The sequence below is a fragment of the Cavia porcellus genome, unplaced genomic scaffold (assembly GCF_034190915.1).
Source record: "Cavia porcellus strain 051 isolate PalLab524CR breed Dunkin Hartley unplaced genomic scaffold, mCavPor4.1 scaffold_14, whole genome shotgun sequence".
NCBI classification, from domain to species: domain Eukaryota; kingdom Metazoa; phylum Chordata; class Mammalia; order Rodentia; family Caviidae; genus Cavia; species Cavia porcellus.
Window position 1 is genome coordinate 1877341 of NW_026947497.1, and position 20643 is coordinate 1897983.

Genomic DNA, 20643 nt, shown 5'->3' on the forward strand with positions numbered 1-20643 from the left:
GGTATATTTTGAATCTTATTTACGGTTACATTACCTTTCACTAAGGAGATAATGCAATGTTTACAAGTGCATGTCTGAGTTATTTCACTTATGAGTACGATCTCAAGTCACATCCATTTAACTATAAAGCCTCCAGATTGCCGTTTTCATAGCTGAATAGTACTCCGCTGAATAAAGATGCCACATCCTCTTATCCATTCAGTGGTTGATGAGCATGTAGGCTGTTTCCAAAATCTGGCTGTGACAAATTGTGCTGCTACTTGAGCGGACATGTATCTCTATGGTATGATGTTTTCAATTCTTCTGGGAAAATACCCAGAAGACAGATAGCTGGATTGAATGGGGCCTCCAAACCTAGATTTTTGAGGGATCTCCACCTTAATGTCCACAGTGGTTACACCAGTCTACACTCCCATCAACAATGGATAAGGGATCCTTTTCCCCCACATTCCCTCCAGCATTTGTTATTGGTTTATTTTGTGATGCTGGCTATTCTTTCTGGAGTGGGATGTAATCTCAGCATTGTTTTAATTTTAATTTATTGAATGATCAATGAGGTTGAACAGTTTTTCATGTATTTATTTGCCATTTGTATTACTTCATCTGAGAACTATGTATTCATCTTAGATGCCCATTTTTGGATTGGGTCTTTGAATTTGAGGAGTCTGATTTTTTGAATTCTCTATACGCTCTAGATATAAGTCCTTTGTCTGAGGGAGAGTTGGCTAAGATTTTTTCCCAATCTGTGGAGTTTTTCACTCCATTGGTGATTTCTTTGATGTGCAAAGGTTTTTTACTAAGATGAGATCCCAGTTGGTGATGCTTTGAAGTACTTCTCGTGCAGTTTGGGTTTTGTTCATGGACTCTTAACCTACACTTATGTCTTCAAGACTTCTATCTGCCTTTTCTTTCAGTAGGTTTCAGTTTTAATATTTAGATCTTTGATCCATTTTGACTTTAATTTAATGTATGGCGATAGTCGTGTGTCTGGTTTCAGTCTTCAGCATGAAGAGAGCCAGTTTTTCCAGTTCCATTTAAAAGACTGTCTTCTTTCCAGCAAACATGTTTAGCCCCTCTGTCAGAGACAAGGTGTCTGAATGTGTTTGTAGTTGTCTGCATCTTCTAATCTGTTCCACTGATCCTGGGGTCTGTTCTTTTGCCCATACTATGCTGATGCTTTTCTTCTTTAGTTCATTTAATAATGACTAAAAAACAGCCTCTGACTCTGGGTCCAACACTACTTGTGACAGAGAACAGTGATAGCTTTGCATTTAAGCCCTCACATTTCACTAAGGGGTGAAATATACCCTCAAGCTGGTCAGCGTAATACAAAGAGAAATAATGAGCCATGGAACACACAAAGGATCAAAACCAGGGAGATTCTGTTATTGTCAATTACATCATGTACATAAGCTACCCTTAGTATCAGGACTGAATAATTTTAAGCATAGTATATACCTCTGATGAAGGCAATAGAAATAGGAATGAGAACAGGTACAGCTTAGAAAAAGCAAACCAGGTCCTGCTGAGAATCAGGGCCAAGTTCCTCTCCATCTGCCAGTGGTGATCAGAGGAGTGACCTGTCCTCTTCTGCAGGAGGGGCTCTGTCCCGGGGCTCCCACCCAGGGGCATGGCCCTCACAGCAGGGGACTATGACAGGGACCCAGGTAACAATGAGTGCTGCAGTGGGTGGCACGGCTTTGAGTTGGAGAGGGAATGCATCCATGTGACCCCTGCAGCCTCGTTGGCTTTAAGAGTTTGGGTTCTTGTCAGATCCTCATTTTGTCATTGCTAGTCCACAGGTTTGCCCATATTCACACTCTCCCTCCTCGTAACATGGCAAATACCAAGTGGAGGTTTTCTCCTTCCAACAACTAAAATCAATTTCTACTCTCATCAGACTTTGTCCTCTGACTTTGACAGCGTATGACAGTGCGCACAGTATGTTTGATCTCTTTGTCTGGGCCATCAGTGTGACTAACTTGAGGTCCTAATACCCTGTAACTCAGTAATGACTGTTAATGGAGAATTGTCACTTCAGATGATTCTGTGGAGGTATGTGCTGAGTGGAAGGATGTGCCATGTTTATACAAGATGCCCCTCTGAGCCTCCTAGGGTCATACCCAGGGCTTCTGGGAAGAGACTGGATTGTGAGGGTTTGTAACTGGCTTGCTGTGAGGAGGTAGACCTGTGGGAAGAAGAGTGTTCTTTTTCTCATGACCAGTTCTTGACTGCCCTGTAGTCAGCCCAGACCCTGGAGCCCGCTGACCATGGACTGAACCCTCTACAAAGTGTGAGTCAAAAGTGGGTGTCAGGTATTTTTGGCCCAGTAATGAAGAAAATGGCTAGGGCCAGATGTATTTTTCTTTTCCAAATTGTATAGTTATGGGTTCCCAGAAAATTATAGCCAAAATATACAGAATGAGTGAGGCACTATACTAATTACTTAGACATAGACTAATTCATTTCATTCTTAGGCAAACATTTTTAATTTAGTGATTTTAAAAAGGAAAGAGTGTAGCTCAGAGATAAGCTAATGTTTCTGACGCTAAGTGGAAACAGAGCTAAATTTAAGCTAAGTATAACTCAAAACCCTTTCTGTTTCCTTTGTAGTGAGCCCTAAAACCAACAGATTTTAGGCAAGTTCCTCTTACTTGATTAGTGCATTATTTTCCATAGATTATTTGGGAAGGTTCTAGATACAATGTTCTCACTCTCCTTGTCAACCTAAATATGGACATGAAACATTACACATATATTATTTTCAAACCCTCTTGGTTCCCTGCATGCCAGGCACCTTTCCAATTGTTTTACAAATATTAATTCACCCAGTAATTGCATTATTATTTCTAGTTTTGCAAAGTCAAAAATGAGGCTAAAAGATTATGGTATTGACCCAGATTCACTCTGCAAGCAGAAATCAGGATCAGGATTTCCCTGCAGGCTCTACAGTCTGTGCCTGTATCATGAGTTTCTCTCAGTTGCTGTGTTCTGGAGGGGTGAGCTGGAAGGCCATGCCACTTGTTGGGTGATGCAGGGTATAATCTGTCCCAACAAGGAAGGTATTATTCCCATTCAAACAAGCTGAACACTTTCTTCTTTAGATAGTTCTAAAACGGTAGGCAGGTAGGTACAAGGAGACAGAGGATGAAATTCTAATGCAGCAAATAAAGTACAGTGTGGAGCTCATTAGAGGAGTGTACTCCTTAGCAACACCACGGAAACATTTTGGTTCTTAAAGGGAGTTTTAGGATCTTTCATGTTAGTAAACTAAGTAAAGTAACTATTGTCTTAGTTATTTTACTTGTTGCTGAAGTAAGATACCTGACACCCAAAGTTAAAGGAGGAAAGGTTTATTTTGTCTTAAAGTTTGCAGAAGTTTCAGCCCACAGTCAGCTCACTGAAATCAAGGTGGTGTGGAAGAGGGGAATTGCGGAGGAGAAAAGTTGATGGCCGGCAGAGGCAGCAAAAGCAAGCAAGGGACAAGACAAGTTAAATTTTCCTTTCTGTCCCTCGTATTGTATCTGGGTTCCTGGAATTAGGGTGATGCCAAACCAGTCAGTGGACCGGTCCAGCAATCGTCCACCCTTGATTGCAGAATTCTTAAATCCAGCTCTGCACCATGAAAAAAATCTCACACTCTAGATTCAACCACACATGTAAAAACTCTGCCTGCGACCACAAGAGGCTTTGGTCAGGGACATGCACAGACACAGCCCTAACAAGTGGTATGTTGCGGGAACAGGGAGAAGAGTTTCTTCCATGCTCATCGAGTGTCAGATCCAGGCAAAAAACCACGTAGCCACTGTAGAATCTGTGCAGCTTCCAAGAGGAAATGAAGCCAGACCCCAACACAACACCTCTGTGTGTCTTTCATTCTATTGAGTCAGTTTACTCCAGGCTGCAGCACATGTCTAGCTCGTGTAGAGCCGAACCGTTACCAGGGTCAGCCTTATGCCACTCAAAGACAGAAAACTCAAACCAGCAGCCTTGGAACAGAACTGTCCATGCTTCACTTTATATGAACTCTTTGTGATCAGCATCATCCAACATCCAGAAATAGAGTGCAGAGCCCAGAAACCAGCTCTGACCGCGGGACTGTGATGCCTACTCTTGGTGCTCTCTTTCTGTCAAGTTTGATGTCTGCAATGCTGTTGACATCTTTCACAAGCTGTGCTGCTCACTGAGGGGATGTGCTGGGATGCTTGTTGTATACAGAGATCCACTGTGTCCAGATATGTGGCCGGGCACTACTCTGACTGTGTCTGTGCAACACTGTGCGCTGAGGAAGGTGTTTGAATGAAGCCCAAGAAAAGCAGAGTTCTGTCCCTGACATTCAGACAGGTGATGGCCTGAGCGGAATGAGGAGGGAATGCTCCATCCCAGGGCACGCGACAGAGGAGAAACAGTCACGGTGCGAGGAAGACAGAAGGCATCAAGCTACCAGCCACAAGGAACAGCTTCTTCCAGCCCTTTTCATGCTCTCTCTAGGCTATTGGGCTTAGAGCGGGCTCCAAACCCGTCAGTGGACTAATTTAGTAATCACACGCCCTTAATCCCAGGAACACACGCTAGATCTGGCTGCCTCTGGGAAAGTCCCAGCTATGATTGCAAGAGTGTTGGGGGGACATTGAGAGCCAAGCCGTAACTCTTACATTGAGTCCTTTTCTACGCACACAGTTCAGTGGTTCTAGTTATCTAGAGAACCCTAGGAGAAGGAATAGAGTTCTACTTCCCAGGAAATTGAGGGCAAGTCCTGAGGTAGTCAGACATTTTGAGGGCTGATATTGCCCATCAATTAAAAGGTCACTAGCACTGATTGTCTGTGAGAAAATAATAAGGCTAAAGAAAGTGAGTTCCAACAACTGTTTAAAGTTGTTGCTACAGGCACACAACTCTACCTGCATTTGTAGGGAGGGAATAGCCCAGGCTGCATTCCAGTGGACCCTCTGATCTTCCTATTTGCTCCACAACCAGAATTTAAAAAGTGAGTAGGCAATCATCTGGTGGCTAGAAGGTCACTTTTTTTGTGAGCCTTTTCTGTAACCTTCTTAAACTGATTTTCCTGATTTCATGGATACATAACCAAAACAAAAGCAAAAGCAAAAAATAATCCTCTCCCTCCTCAGAGCTGGCATATGCTTCTTTATGACATAACACTACTCACCTGGCCCTGGAATTATTGCAGTTACTTATGACATTGACTGGTGTCCTGAGCAACCCCTAAGGAAAATTTAGGCATCTCTCATAACTCTGAGTGTTTTGTGGAATGGGACCAGAATGTGCACTTGTTGAGTGCCTAGTTTAGCAGTGGTTGACAGAGGACCCATCCTGGTTAGCAGGGGATCCTACTGAAGTTGAAGCTGTCTAAGATCTGTTGCAGTGGGTAGCTGAGGTTTGACTTTCCCATGGGCCTTAGGAACTGCGTGTGAATCTATCCTGTGAAGCATCATTAAGCACAGCTCTCTGCTGCCTCTCTGCTGGGCTCCAGCAAATGGGCCCATCTTCACGCCTTGGTCTGTGCTTCCACATAATCGTAACTGTCTTTGCTTATCTTTATTTTATAATGCTAAGCATCATCCTACGTATAGCTGTTTATCATTCACAGTCATAGAGAATTGCCTTACTTATCCCTAATCTGTCAACAAATAATAATCATCAGTTCTGTATCACAATCATCAATATCTAGATACTTTGTCATTGTTGGAGAAGGTGATAAAAGCTTTTAAAGGAAATAAAAGCTAGATGCAAATGATGAAGGAAAACATTAAATGGGAGAACCGTGTATAATATATTCAAAGACTGCACTGTAGCAACTACCCATTAACACAAGGTAGGCAGTACCAGCAATTTGATGGGCTGGAACTCTACGCCAACTTTTATCTAAAAGACAAGACTATTTTTAGTAATAGGCCTACCTTTGATCCTATGAATAAATATTTTATAAATTTTATATCAACATTTCTGATGATGTAAGACTAATAATTAGCAGTTTGGACGGTAGTATGAGGTGGTAACATGTTACTAACTTGTTAATTCGTCTGTGAGGAGGGGTGAGTCTGAATTTAGTCTTTAGCCATAGCATACATCTGAAGCTTTTAGCAAGTAAAGAAATGAGAAAAGCTTTTCTTTTTATTTACAGTTGTCTCATTTCTGTTATTCTCTTATTCAAACAATGATTTGTCTCTTATCTGTTTAAGCAGTGGTTTAGGTAACTCTAAATTTGAAATAGCCTATATGTGTTATATATTCCATTTAACTACCTTTAACCTGGCTGTAACTGCAACTTTGGAAATGTAACCCTTGAGCAGAATGAAGGATGTTTTGTCCCTCCTTAACAACAGCTTACAGCTGGGGGATCCCTAATTCTCCTGCACCCCTGATCTCTTTTCCGTGGTGAACCTGTGAAGCGGGGGGAACCTTAGAACACACGTCACAGGTTCACTTCACAGGTGCACCCTGGCTGGGTGCAGAGCTTTGTGTAAGCTAGTGCATGCACATTTCTAAATGTGCATGCTTTTGAAGATAGAAATAATGATTTTGAAGATAGAAATAATTAAAAATAATGATGAGATGAAAGAAAATTAATAATATAAAGCAAATACTTCACAGGTGCACCCTGGCTGGGTGCAGAGCTTTGTGTAAGCTAGTGCATGCACATTTCTAAATGTGCATGCTTTTGAAGATAGAAATAATGATTTTGAAGATAGAAATAATTAAAAATAATGATGAGATGAAAGAAAATTAATAATATAATTAATAATATAAAGCAAATACTTTATTAAAGTGTCATATTATGTAGCAGGAGATAATTAAAAGTTAAAAGCATAGTAATCTGCTCTGAATTCCTTCAACAAAGGAGGTGACTGGTAGACCATCACTGCCTAGGACACATGCTGTGAACATGGTATTAGAATCTCTCAGATATTTTTCTTGTTTTTTCTTTAGCTGCATATTTTAAAAATTTATTTTACACTTTTATTTTATGTATGTAAAAAGGCACCAGAATTGAGAAACCATGAGATTTGTCATTCATACAAGTTGCAGGTAAGATGCAGGAAGGTGCCAAACTGCCCTCATAGTTGTAGTTTTAGAACAATAGGAAAAATCAGGTCGTGTTCATTGTCATTGCTGCCGAATCTTGGTGGTAGACACTAGAATCACAGCTCTAAGCAAGAAAGAAGTCTCTCTCACTGGAGTCACTTCTAGTAGACAACACACAGTGTTTTAAAGATAGAGACCAGGCAGGAAGAGCCAGGGGCAGAACATTGTCATTGCTACCCCTGCAGGGTAGCACTCTGGGCAGTCAGAGATGAGCCGGCAGTGGGGGCTGTTGGCTGCGGCTTCCACCAGTGCACTCAGGAGGCGAGCTCTGGATGCTGCTCCAAGTACAGAGAAGACGCCCTGTCCTCTGGAAAGGGCCGCTGGCCACAGACCAGGCCGGGACTACGGGACCTCGGTCAGCTCTGGGATGTCGTGTGTCACAGCTTAGTCCTTACAGGCTTTAAACTCAATGTTTGATTGCTCAGGCTGAGACTTTCTTACAGTTTTTCACCCTGCTTTCAAACTGTGCTGCTTTGACTCATTCTTGGGATTTGATCTATGATTACACCAGGAGAAGAAAAAAATTAACTTACCTGGTATTTTTGTTGTTTCCGTTGAACTCTGATTCACAGCTTTATAGGAAAGAAAAGAAAAAAAAATCATTAAAATTCAGCATAAAATATCAGATCTGCTTTTACAAGGTAAATGGGTATAGATCTTAGCTTCGGATGGTAAGCAAGCATGGATCTTAGCTTATTTCTGATTCCCTTTTTCCTCAAATCATAAATTCATTGATGCTTCAGAATTAGAATTTTAGAGCAGAGGTCAACTATCTCTTTTATTATAGACCAAATGTGTTAAGCTGTAAGGTCTGAATAACTGTGCCTTTTAGTGTGGATGTAGCTCTATCCTGCACCCCAGGTCGTCTCTGCCCTCCGTCCCTCTCTCAGGAACCCTGTTCTATCCCTGGCTCTTCCTGCCTGGTCTCTATCTTTAAAACACTGTGTGTTGTCTACTAGAAGTGACTCCAGTGAGAGAGACTTCTTTCTTGCTTAGAGCTGTGATTCTAGTGTCTACCACCAAGATTCGGCAGATAAGATAAAAATAACAATAGATCAGAGCAATTCTTCCTCCCTGAATTGATACTTTATTTACAGTAGCTACTTGGATAAGGATAGCATTGTTATGCAGCTTTTATGATCAGTGTCATATACAAGTTGGTGATGTTTTTAAAAGTCACAGTATTATTCACATTTATTATCATTTATCGTTTATTAGCTCAGAGAAAACACTAGTTAGAACCAGGATTGTCATTCAAGTGTGTTGGTCTCAGACTCATCCTCTTTCTCTAAAAGAAGTAGCTTGTCTTTCCACTAAACTGTTCCAAATAAAAGTCTCTGGGGTTCATCCTTATTTTTGATAATGCTGCATTTAGATGATGCAGTTAAAACTGTATCAGCTGCTGGAGGATTGAAGTACAAAGACAATCAAGATCCTTTGTTTCTCTTATTAATATCAGGTCATAACCTTTCTTGATGATGAATTTGGTTGGGAAAAATTTTAAGCTTGTATCAGATAAAACCTTCTGATTAGCCCCTTATTTGCATTTTTTAGTCTTTAAAATGTTTAATAATTTTGTAGGGTCATGAAATATATAAGAAATATATCTATGTCTTAAGATGGAGCTGAATATTTTAAAAAATCAGTTCAAAATAATTATACTGAGTATTTTAAGAGGCTCAGATTTTTATTCAAATATGAATTAACAAATTGTTATAATGAGGACAAAACTCTGTAAACTTCAGACATTTAATCAAGATTCAGATATATGTTTCCCATTCTCCAAATCAGAAGATACTTTGTTTTTTTGGTTTTTTTTTTTTTTTTTTTTTTTTTTTTTTTTGTCTTTTTCATTTTTATTGATACCAGGAATCGAACTCATGACTGCCTGCTTGCAAGGCAGGCCCTTATGCCGCTGGGCTAAATCCCCAGCTCCTCAGAAGATACTTTGAAGATGATAAAATGTTTTCATAGAAGTTTACCTTTTAAACTGCACTGAGTTTAGTGGATGGATATAAAGGCTTAGGAGAGATAAATATGATGAAATATGTCTACATTTACTAATAACTGAAGACACTTTTGATTACTCCTTTATAACTTTCACAGCATAAACGTGTTCTGAGAAGAAGCTAAGTTCTGATCTCTAGAGGAAACGGGGAGATTCAAATAGCAAACGAGTTAGGGTGCTTCTGTTATCACCTTAAATGTGAGATGTTCAGTGCAGACCCCACCTTTAGTCAGTCTGCTGAGTTGATTCCCTCACTCTGAAGCTTTATGAAATGCAAATGAATGTTAATCCACCTTTGTGTTATTTTTATATATTTTCTTCTACAATGTCGTATGCTTTCAGTGCGCTTTGTTATTTTTCTTTTAACAATCAATTATCTTTCGAAGGATACTTAAAATGCATTAAATCTTTTTATTTATGCATTTACCATCCCTGATTCTCCTCATCCCTTTATTTAGATCCGGATTCTATATGGTGACATTTGCCTCTTTCTGAGTAGTGTTTACTTTGATGAATTTTCTGAGCTCTCCCAGGCCCTAGAAACACCCGTAGAATTCTAGGTGACGGTTTTCCTCCAGGCCTGAAGATGCTGCTTCATTCTCTTCCAGCTCCTGCTCCGTCCGACGTGGCTGTCACTGTCACACTCGTCTTCACCGTGTGGCCGTCCTCCAGGGTCCCTCTGCATCGTGGCTCTCCGTCAGTGGCTTGCTGTGCTTCCCTTCCTGGCCCGTCAGCAGGGACTCTTCGCCTGCCCTGCTCTGCGGATTGGTAAGATTGTTTAAAATCAATGGGAGGTATTTCTTCATCTTTTCCTGGCCCTTCTCCTCACTTTTTCCTCCAGGGGACTTTCAGTTGTGTGCGTGTTGGGCTCCTGGAGCCCCAGCAGCCTCAGGCTTTGTCTGATTCTTTTGTTTTTTCCTTTTATTCCTGTTTTATCTTCTGAAGTTTCTACCGCTACATGTTGATGTTAAAAAAGCAGACTTCATTTTGTTGTCTTTTGTTTTGCCTGTTTGCTTTTAATTCACTCATTTCTATTCTTATTTTTATTATTTTCTTCCTTTTGGTGTTTTTATTGTTATTCGTGTTTTCCTCCTCACCTCTTGAGATGGTTGTTCAGATGCTTATGTTGAAATGCTGGCCTTTTCCCCTCGTGTTTCATGTTAGTGCTGGGGATGGCACTGCGTGGCTGATGCTAGCTACTGTACTGCATAAACTTTGACACTTATTTATCCAGGTTCTGGGAATCGAACTCAGGACCTTGCGTTTGCCAGGCAGCTGTTGTGTGCTCTGATAGTTACTTGAAACGTGTTAAAATTGGCCAAGAGGCACAAGCTGGACTATTAAAATTGTTATCTGACTGCAGATAATTTGCTTTTCGGAGTTGACATGCAGTGTCCCCCGTGTCCACTGTACGTGTCACCCCCTTACGCTTTGCTGCTTTGTTAACCGGGGGGTCGGGTCCCCTAAAGTGTTCACTAGGACTGTGAGTTTACCTTCGTCGCTAAGTTTTCACTTTGTGTAGCGTGTTAGTTGGGATCTCTGCAGGAACGGACTCCTGTGCCATTCTCAAAGGGGTTCAGAGGTTGGCATGCGTGGTCAGGAGTTGCAGAGTCTGCGGTGCCCCGGGAGTCACCAGCACAGAGGCTGCAGGCCTCTAAGACACGGGGACGCAGCCCGGCCTGAGGCTGAGGGTCTGTGGCCTCCCACAGTGCCAGGGCCAGTCCAGACCGACAGGGTGGGGCGGGGCTGCCCGGCGGTGGCAGCAGTGAAGGCTGCACCCGCTTAGGGGCGACCCCGTGCCTTCCGCCCCCCTTCCCCTGGGCCCCCCAGCCTGGACGTCCCTGCGGGAGTCCTGGGAGCACCGCAGACACATCGTGTCTCGGCCCAACCAAGCCGACAGCCAAGATAAGCATCACATGCGTGTTCAGACAGGGTGGCATACACAAAATATGAATTTCTTTCATTCCCACCAAATCCAGCATTTTAACAGTATGAAATGTTCCCATTTACCTGTATTCAGTTTCTTTGCCTTAAATTGTATCATATCATATGTAACATTAATGTATTTATCATCTTTATTTAATCAGTTTTTGGCATATGTATCTTTTCATCTTCTTTAAAATTAATTACTTTTATTGGTACATAGTACATATAGATGACATCCATCATAGGGAATTGGCACTTGCCCATGATACATATTGATTTTTCTTTTTTCTTTCTATTCCCTTTCCATCTCTTTAGCCCCTCTTCCCTTTCTTATTTAAAAATGCTTTTTCTATTATTTTTTCTTTTCCCTTCCTTCCTTTTCCCCTCCTCCCTCCCTAGTTCCCCTTCATATCTGAACATTTTATTTCACAATATCTATTATACATTTTGGTCCTTATTCACATTTTTGGCTTCTCACACCACAGAAACAATGTGATATTTGCATATGTGTTCACTTTATTTCACTTAAGAATATGGTCTTGATGTGCATTTACCCATTTACCTAGAAATGGCTCAAGTTTATCCTTCTTTATGACCGAGTAATACTCTATTGTATAAAAAGGCCAAATCTTCTTCATCACAGATAGGTAGAGGGCCATTTGGGCTCTTTACAAATCATGCTGCTGTAAACATGGATGTGCATATATCACAGTAATGTGATGCTTTAATGCTTTTGGGAAGACACCAAGAAGGGGATACCTGGGTTGATGGGGACCCCTAATCTTAGTTTTGTTAGTGGTTATACCAGTCTACACTGCAACCAACAGTGGAAAAGGGTTCCTTTTTACCCACAGCTCTGCCAGAATTTTTTATGATTTCCTGATAATAGCCATTCTTTCTGGAGATAGAATCTCAGTGTTTTAATTTGCATGTCTGGAATGACTAAGGGTGTTGATCATTTTTTAATATGTTTATTTGCCATCTGTACTTCCTCATCTGAGAAGTTTCTGTTCCTTTCAGATGCCCATTTTTGGACTGAGTCTTTAAATTTGGGGAGGGTCTCATTTCTTTGAGTTTTTAAAAACATATATTCTAGATCCTGTTTCTTTTGAGGAAGAGCTGGCAATTTTTTCCTCCCTTGTGGATTATCTCTTCACTCTGTTGGTGATTTATTTTGCATTGCAAGAACTTTTAATAAAATATGATCTGTTGTTGATTTTCTATAGTATTTCCCATGTGATTGGAGTTTCGTTTATGAAGTCTTTGCCTACGCCAATGTTTTCAAGAGTTCTGCCTATTCTGTCTTCCAGCAGATTTGGTGTTTCTGTTTTGATATTTAGATCTTCGATCCACTTCCCTTTAGTGCAGTGCATGCTAAGACACGTGGGCCTAGTTCCGCAGGTCTTTGGCCTGGGAAAGATGATTCCCAGCACCACTTACTAAAGACATGATCTTTCTTCCAGTGTTTTTCATCTTTTTAAAAGTGAATTCATCTGTGTCTTTGGTAAACTGCATGCTACAAAGCTGTATTTCATTTTGCCAATCTTTTATTTTCTTTTTATTTTTCTCTGTTTCCAAAAAAATTGAAGCATCCAGAACACTGATATCAAGTGTAGTGCAGTTATTTCTCTTCTTGCTTATAGTTGTCTGTCTTGTGATATGATGCAATTCCTGTTCTAAAAAACCCTCTCCTTTTTGGCTATATTTTGACACAAATGGGTAGTTTTAAAAATTATTCCATTATTTTTTCCTGTAGGAGTTTTCTTATGATCAATTTCCTGCATACTTACTTTCTTTTAACTGGGTTCAAATTAGAATTGTAGTCAGATATTGAGTTTTTAAATGATACCAAATTTTAGCAATAAAAATTTCCAGTGTGTTTTAAGCTTTTTAAAAAATTTTTTTTAGTTTCCATAGTGCTAGTAAAATAATCAATTTCATCTTTTTCTTTTGAACACATTATGAATATCTAATAAATTAATGTGTGTATTTTGCTTCTATGAACATCTATTAATTTTATATATTTTCTGTCTCTGCCATCTGTTACCCTTTTTTCCTGTTGGCTTTTAGTGAAATTGTTTTGTTTTCCATATTCTCAGCCACTGAGCTTTTAAAATGACATTTACCAAATTTTAGTCCTAAAAATTTCCAGTGGGATTTAAGTGTTTTCAATTTTTGGTTTCCATAGCACTGGTAAAATCATCTTTTGCCTTTGAATACATTATGAATATCTAATAAATTAATACATGCAGTTTCTGTTTCTATGAACATCTATCAATTTTACATACTTTTCTTTCTATCATCTGTCATCATGGTTCCTGTTGGTTTTTAATGAAAGGGTTTTATTTTCTGATATTCTCTAGTTGGTTTTTATGTAGTGCAGTGGTTTTTTTTTTTTTAACACATTGTGGTGGTGATCTGAGGTCTAGAGTGACAGGACATTGGAATCCTAGATTCCCCAGACCCAGTCCACAGCTGAGCCTCAGGGTCGCCGTGCTTTTGTTTAGCTGTTTGGGATTCTTGCCCACCAAAGAAAGAATCGAACAGAGCTCCTCCAAACTCCTCTCTCTAGTCTTTCTCACCCTGAGGGAATCAAAGTTGGCCTTCAGCTTGTGGGTTCTCACCAGCACATTTGAGAATCAGCCAGGCTATTTCTATTCCTTCTCCCTGAGCCTGACTCCATAATGTGTTATTACATTACCAAATCTACATGGCCAAATCATGTACATACACCCAACTTTCCTAATGAGTAGGAGCAGATGCAGAGTTTCAGGATCAGTTTTTTTCAAACGTCCCTTATTGGCTATTTTTTTAAAATTTTGTGGCCAAAGTACAAACATATTTATTATCTCAGTGATTTTAAGAGTGCTCCGTAATAGTGGAGCTCTCCAAAACTTTTCACTATTTTAGCCATCCAACAATTCCTTTCTCCATCCACCAAGCCTATGGCAACCACCATTTAACTTCGTATTTCCAAGCATCTACTTATTCGAGGTACTCATATAACTGGAATTGTGCAGTATTTGCACTTTTATAGACATTTTTATTCTGATTTCACTTAGCACAGTGTCCTCCAGATTCATCCATGTGGTAGAATACTTGACAGGTTGTAGATTTTACTTTCTTTTTATAGGCTTAATACTGTTCAACTGAATGTGCATATCTCAACTTCAAATCTAGTTGTGGACATTTCAGTTGCCTCATTCTCTGGGCTATTATAAAATAATATCACAATGAATATTAGAACACAAATACCTATTTAAAATTCTGTTTTAAGCTTCCCTTTGTTTGGATAGAAACCTAGAAGCAGGTTTCCTGGATCACAAGACAATTCTATTTTTAATCTCAGGGACTTTCACACAGTTTTCCATAGAAGCAGGACTATTTTTATCATCACCAATATTACACAGAGTTCAATTTTCTATATTTTAGCAACACTTGCAAGCTTAGTTACTTATTTTTGATAGTGGTCATTCTAATGGGTGTGAGATAATAGCTCAGTGTGGTTTTGATTTATATTTCCCTGACGAGTAAATTTATTTCCTATTCTTGTTGTCAAATATTATATCTTTAGAAAAACATCTATGCATATCCCTCATTCAGTTTTTCTAAACTGTTTTTTGTTGCTGTTGAGTTGTTCTTTATATATTCTAGATATTACCCCTTGTCAGCATCTTGTTTGCGAGTATTTCTTTCCCTTTTGTAAGCTGCCTCTTCAGTCTGTTGACCACTCCCTTCACTAAACGGACATTTTCATTTGATGTTCTCCCGTATGTCTATTTTTGCATTTGGTGCCTATATTTTTGGCATGATTTCTATGAAATTATTGCCAAATCTAATATCATGAGGCTGTTTCCTTGTGATTCTCCTGGGGTTTAGCTTTAGGGCTTTGATCCAGTTTTAGTAACTTTTTGTACGTGGTGTGTGCTAAGGATCTCATTTAGCTCTTTTGCATGTGAATGTTCGGTTTCCAGGTGGAAGTTATTGACAGACCACCTGCTCCTCCCTGTGCGGCCCTGCGCATGACTGCAGACCAGCTGATCACTGACACTGGCTTTCCTCTCAGGTCTTCTGTTCTATCCCGCTGGTTTGACTGTTTGATTCCAGCACCAGATTGCTTTGATCACCGTAGCGTCACCCCCGATTTTGTGAGGCCCCCTGACTTTGTTTTGTTTCTTCCTTTCTTTTGGGCAGCCGTTTAATGCTGTTTCTTCCTTCCTTTTCTGTGAAGAAAGTTTTTGTTTGAAGCATTCTCTCGCACTGTCTATTTTTGCTCTTGTCGCCTGTGCTCTTAGGGCCGTATCTAGAGACGTATTACCAGAATGAAGGCCACAGTTTCCCCCGTGCTCCTCCAGGATCCTCTGAAAGTGTGGCTGAGACCAGCACAGCTCTGCCCCCACCTCCCACTGAGCTGTGCATGAGCGAAGTGGGGCCCAGCGTCGCCCGCCAGGCCAGCTCAGCCTGGTGGAGCAGAGCTTGCTGCTGTCCGGGGTCTGCGTCACCCCTCCAGGCCCCACTTGGATACTCGGCGGTGTCAGCCGTCCTCACCCAGCCCTGCTCGGCCGTCCTTCTCTCTGGCTCTCTCCCACAGGTGTCCACGGCCTGCCTCTGTCACTTTGCTCCCTTCTGTCCTCAGACACCACCGGGTCAGAGGGCACTTCCCTGAGCTCTGGGTGAAATCAGCACCGTCACCACCGTCGCTCACTTTCTCTTTATTGTTTTGTTACGGTTGAGAATATGTCTGTGTCCTGTTAAATTACTCACATCTAACTTACTTGTTATCATTTTATCCACTAATAGGCAAATTCCACAATTACTTTCTCTAATATCACTACTTTTCACAAACTAGACTAATGCAGGGTACACAGGTGAGCTTCCAAAATACTCTTGGTTGAATAAACTAATTCAACACGTCCATGTTTCTTGTTGTATAGGTGAGAAGACTAGATCAATGAAGAGTTATATCTTAGAGAGCTGGGGTTACATGTTTATGTTCCACAGCCAGAACAAAATAGGAGAAATACATACAACTCTAAGAAAATGGAAAGACTGGACAACAGTGTGCAGATCTCCTGTGTTTGGTCTCCATTCCACCAACCAGTGAACCCTGATTCTTATATGCTGAATAAAATGTCTCAACAGGAGGATGCACCCACAGCACGCTACCCCAGGGACCCTTGCCTTGAGTGCAGAGGGAGAGGCCTCAACTCTGCTTTGGGAAACAAAAGGTAGACGGGGACAAAGCCACCCTGGCCAGAGATCTGGGAGGCTTAATGACAAGTGGAAACTGCTGTTCGTGCTGGGCATCAATGCCTCAGGCTGGGCACCTAGAAGAGGCTCAGGAAGGATGGCTTGTTTCTCAGGGCCAGGGAATTTGGTAGATATTTATGACAGAGACGTAAAAGACCTAATGTAGGGCTGCTTAATCAAATGACAAGTGCAAAAGACAAAAATGATGACTTCATTTCATTATGTTGTTTCCCAGGGTGTTTTATTATTTATTTATTTATTTATTTTTGACTTTTTAAGACAGGGTCTTGCTATGCAATTCAGGCTGGCCTTGAGCTCACTTTGTAGCACAGGCTGGTCTCAAACTCACCACAGTCCTCTTGCCTTAACCTCCTGAGTCTGGAATTACAGGGGTGCACCACCATGCCTGGCTTTTGTTGTTGTTGTTGTTAAAGAAATGGCTTTAGTGTCTCTTTTGAGAACTTGGAAGAAAGCCATTTCCAACTGTGTTTAGGAGCTACATCAAAATAGCAGTCTCCAGAACCAAGATACAGAGGGCAATTTACTTCAAAATCAAAGTGAAATTAAGTCTTAAGTGGCTCACAGGGCTGACCATATACTCCTGTGTAAACACTGAGTTTAATAACAAGTGCTCATTGAATACGTGAATGTTTAGCACAGAGTAGAAACTACAGTTTAATCTTCCAGAAGCTGTGATATAGTCTACAGATGCCAGTGTAGCTTTATTTTTGTTTGCATTAGGGGCAATCACTTATATTACCAGGTGTATGAGCTGTGTTTACTGAAAATTCCTTTCAGACTTACACTACCTACAAAATAGATTCTTTTTATCAGAGCACAAACATTATTACAAAGAAAGTGTTCTTCCTTGAAAGAGAGAAGAACCTACTCTTCAAATTTTCTATGAGGCAACTGTCTCTTGCAAAAGAATCCACAGTTTACAGTTATGGCATGAAAATAGACTACCTGTCTCCAAACAGCTTTATGTGGTGCTTTGTGATTACGATAACAAGGGGACACCCGGTTTTCCTGGTGCGTCTGTAGACAAGAGCGGGACGTGGACACCTATAGCTCCCGCTTGCCTCCTTTTCACCTCAGAGGTGTAGTGACGGAGAGACTGTGAGACACCATCAGTGCTTTGTGTTACAGGTACACTCACTGATGCTGGATGGCATCCACGGGGCCTTCTCGGCAGAGGCCTGTTTTTCCCTTGCCCTTGATGACATTTTGACTAGATGTGAATCTCCCTTCAGATTTCTGCCCCAAAGGCCACAGGGTGGGAGTGTTTGTGAGGATGTGTGGGCTGTACCAGAAGCCAGGAATTGCGGGAGTTCTGTGTTCTGCTCCTCTCTGTGTCTCACGAGTATTTTAATTTTGCTCTGGGGCTCTACCAATTTTGCCGCATCCTTTCCACCCTTCCTTCTAACTCTAGGTACTTCTGACACCTGCTTCCCTATGCTGTCGACATGTACGTGAATTGCTGTGATTTTCTCAGTACTAAACTAACCTTTTGAAGCTTTAATCCTCCTGGCTAATTCTTCTGGTTTGTTGGGGATTTCTAGTTCTGAAGATTCAGAAAAGAAATTTGTCTGCTAATGCTCACCATTTTATTTCTACACAAAGCTTTAAAAGGATACTATTTGAATACTAAATAATATATAAATTCATTTATTTTGAGGATAAAGTTAATAATTTTTAGTAAGATTACACTTATACAGTTGTCCCTTTATTTCCACTGACATGAAAAACCTCCTTGAATCTTTTGTTCTTTAACACCACCTCCAGCTACAGGCACTTAGTTATTTTTATTATAAAAACGTCTCTTCAAAAATAATCTGATTTGAACATGGGCAGCAGACCAAAAAGACATTTCATAAAAGAAAGCATACAGATTGCCAGTAGATATCTGAAAAAATGCTGGACATCACCAATCACCGAGGAAACACAAAGCGAAACCACAGGAGATTCCCGTCTTGCTCCCAGAGGATTGTTTCTTCTCGAAGGAGCAGAGATGACGGGTGCTGGGGAGAGTGTGGAGAGAAGGGACCCTGTACATCGTTCCTGGGTAGGGACACTAATAGAGACATCATGGAAGCTACTCAAAAAGTTAAATCTGTGACTACCTGGAAATGACCCAGGAATCTCACTTTCAAGTATATCCAAACAGGATAAAACCAGTATGTCAGAAATGCAGCACTATTTACAGTAACCAAGAAATGTGAACTCAAGAGTTCAAGTGATGAATAGATAAAGAAAATGTGGTACATGTACACAGTGGAATGTGATTCATCCTTACAAATGATGAAATTTTACCACTTGCAAAAATGCAGATAAAATCAGAGATCATTATGTTCAGTGGAATAAGCCGGGCACAGGAAGACAAGAGCCACATGGTCTCATTTCCGTGTGCGACATAAAAAGTCAACCTCAGAAAAGTGAGTAGAACAGTGGAGAAGGCGGGAAGGAGGGAGAGAGCTTGATTAGAGCATAGTAAGTGACAGATCTGAGCGGCTGAGTGGCTACAGGGATGGATTATATGCTGCAGAACTGCGAGAAGAGATCCTGAATGCTTTACCATAAATAAATGGTAGTTGAGGAGACAGATATCTTTGCCTGAATTAAATATAACATAAATTATCCGTGAGTCGAGACATCAGGTGATATACCCTAAATATGCCCAACTTTCATGTCTTCTTGGATCAGTTAAAATAAGTTCAGAGATTCTTTTTACATATTTATTATAAATGGGATCATGTTATTTATCATGTTTTATATATGATTTCACTGAACAAGATATTTTTCAGGTTTATACTTGATTATTACAGTTTTAGAGTAAGTTTTAAAATTGGATTGTGAAAGCTCTCTAATTTTATTATTTTTCAAAAGCTTTTTACCTAGGTTAGGTCCTTCCCATTTCTGTATAAATTTTACGATGACCTCATTGATTTCTAAAATAACAACAAAAAGTGATTCTAATAAGGACTGTACTGAAAATGTTAGTGATTATTGACCAATTTGAGAAAAATTATTGTCATGGTCTATGTCTGTGGCCCCCAGGCCTCATGAGTTTGCATTGTGCATTTGTGATGGTTCACTGTGTGGTGCTTAGACTGATGGTGTCAGTGCTCCACCCACAAAGGGGTGGAACCAGGATGTGATGTAATGGCAGGAAGAAGGTGTGTCTTGCTCTTTGCTGTTTGCAGCCACCATGAACTGTGGCCCCGCCATGCCCGCTTGCCTTGGAGCCAACTGAGTGTGGACTGAAACCTCCAAAAACTGTAAGAAATAAACCTTTCCTTTCCCAACTTGGGCTTCAGGTATTTTGTCTCAGCAACAAGTAAAAAGTAACTAAGACAATTATCATTTAAAACATCAAGTATTACAGTCCATCAACATGTAATGTCTGTTATTCAATTCTCGTCAAACTATTGTGTACTTTAGTGAACAAATCTTACATTTCTGTTGCTAAATTTATTTCTAAGTATTTTGTGTTTTTTGGATGTTATTATAAATGCAATTTAAAAAAATTTGGATTGCCATTGTTAATATAACAAAAGCAAGATATCTTTATGCATATCTTGCATCCTGTGGTAAAACTACTCATAGCTTTTTATGAATCTTTGAATTTTTGCATACCTGTCTCTGTAGTCTGATAATAAAACCTACTTATTTCTTCCTTTTCAACTGATTGAGTCTACTTTTCTATTTACTCACATTTATTCATCAATTTATGTACTATTTGGAACTTCTGGTTAATAATGCTGAGTAGCAGTAATAAGAATGGAATATCTTGAATATGTTCCAGTTTTTAAGGTGAAAATATTACATTTTTCACAATTTCACATGATACCAACTGTAATTTTTTGTAGATGCCCTTTATTATATTTGGAAAGTTCCATTTCATTTCTTGTTCATTAAGTTTATGAATTTATGATTTTGTTAAATACTTTATACATGCATTAATTCTACTAGACAGTAATTAAATTAATTATTATAGGTGTAATCAATGTGCATTTGTGGGATAAATTCTATTGTTAATGTTAATGTTTCGTATTCTTTTTCATGTAATTGTGTCTTTGTTTGCTAGTATTAAAGATAGTCTTACTTATATGCATGAGGGATATTGATGAGCAGTTTTCATTACCTGCTTGTTACTTTTAATTCCTTTCTAGCTTTATCAAAAAGGCAATACTAGCCTTGTAGAAATACATATGCAGCCTTTTCTCTATTGTTTGGGTGCTTTTGGGAAGAGTTAGTGTCAGCTCTTGTGAAAATTTTTTGTTCAACTCATAATTAAACCATCCTGATTGGAATTTTCTGTCTGGGAAAAGTTTTTTAAACTTCTTTTTCAGTTT

General features: G+C 40.0%; 1 protein-coding gene across 1 annotated transcript in view; it reads right to left on the reverse strand.

Moving 5' to 3' along the window:
- The window catches only part of Emcn (endomucin), an 84436-nt gene that overhangs the window by 21602 nt on the left and 42191 nt on the right, over positions 1-20643 (reverse strand). The window contains exon 5 of the mRNA XM_003468023.5: positions 7638-7676. Within this exon, the coding sequence (XP_003468071.2) occupies positions 7638-7676 (39 nt within the window). The remainder of the gene's footprint in view (positions 1-7637; positions 7677-20643) is intronic.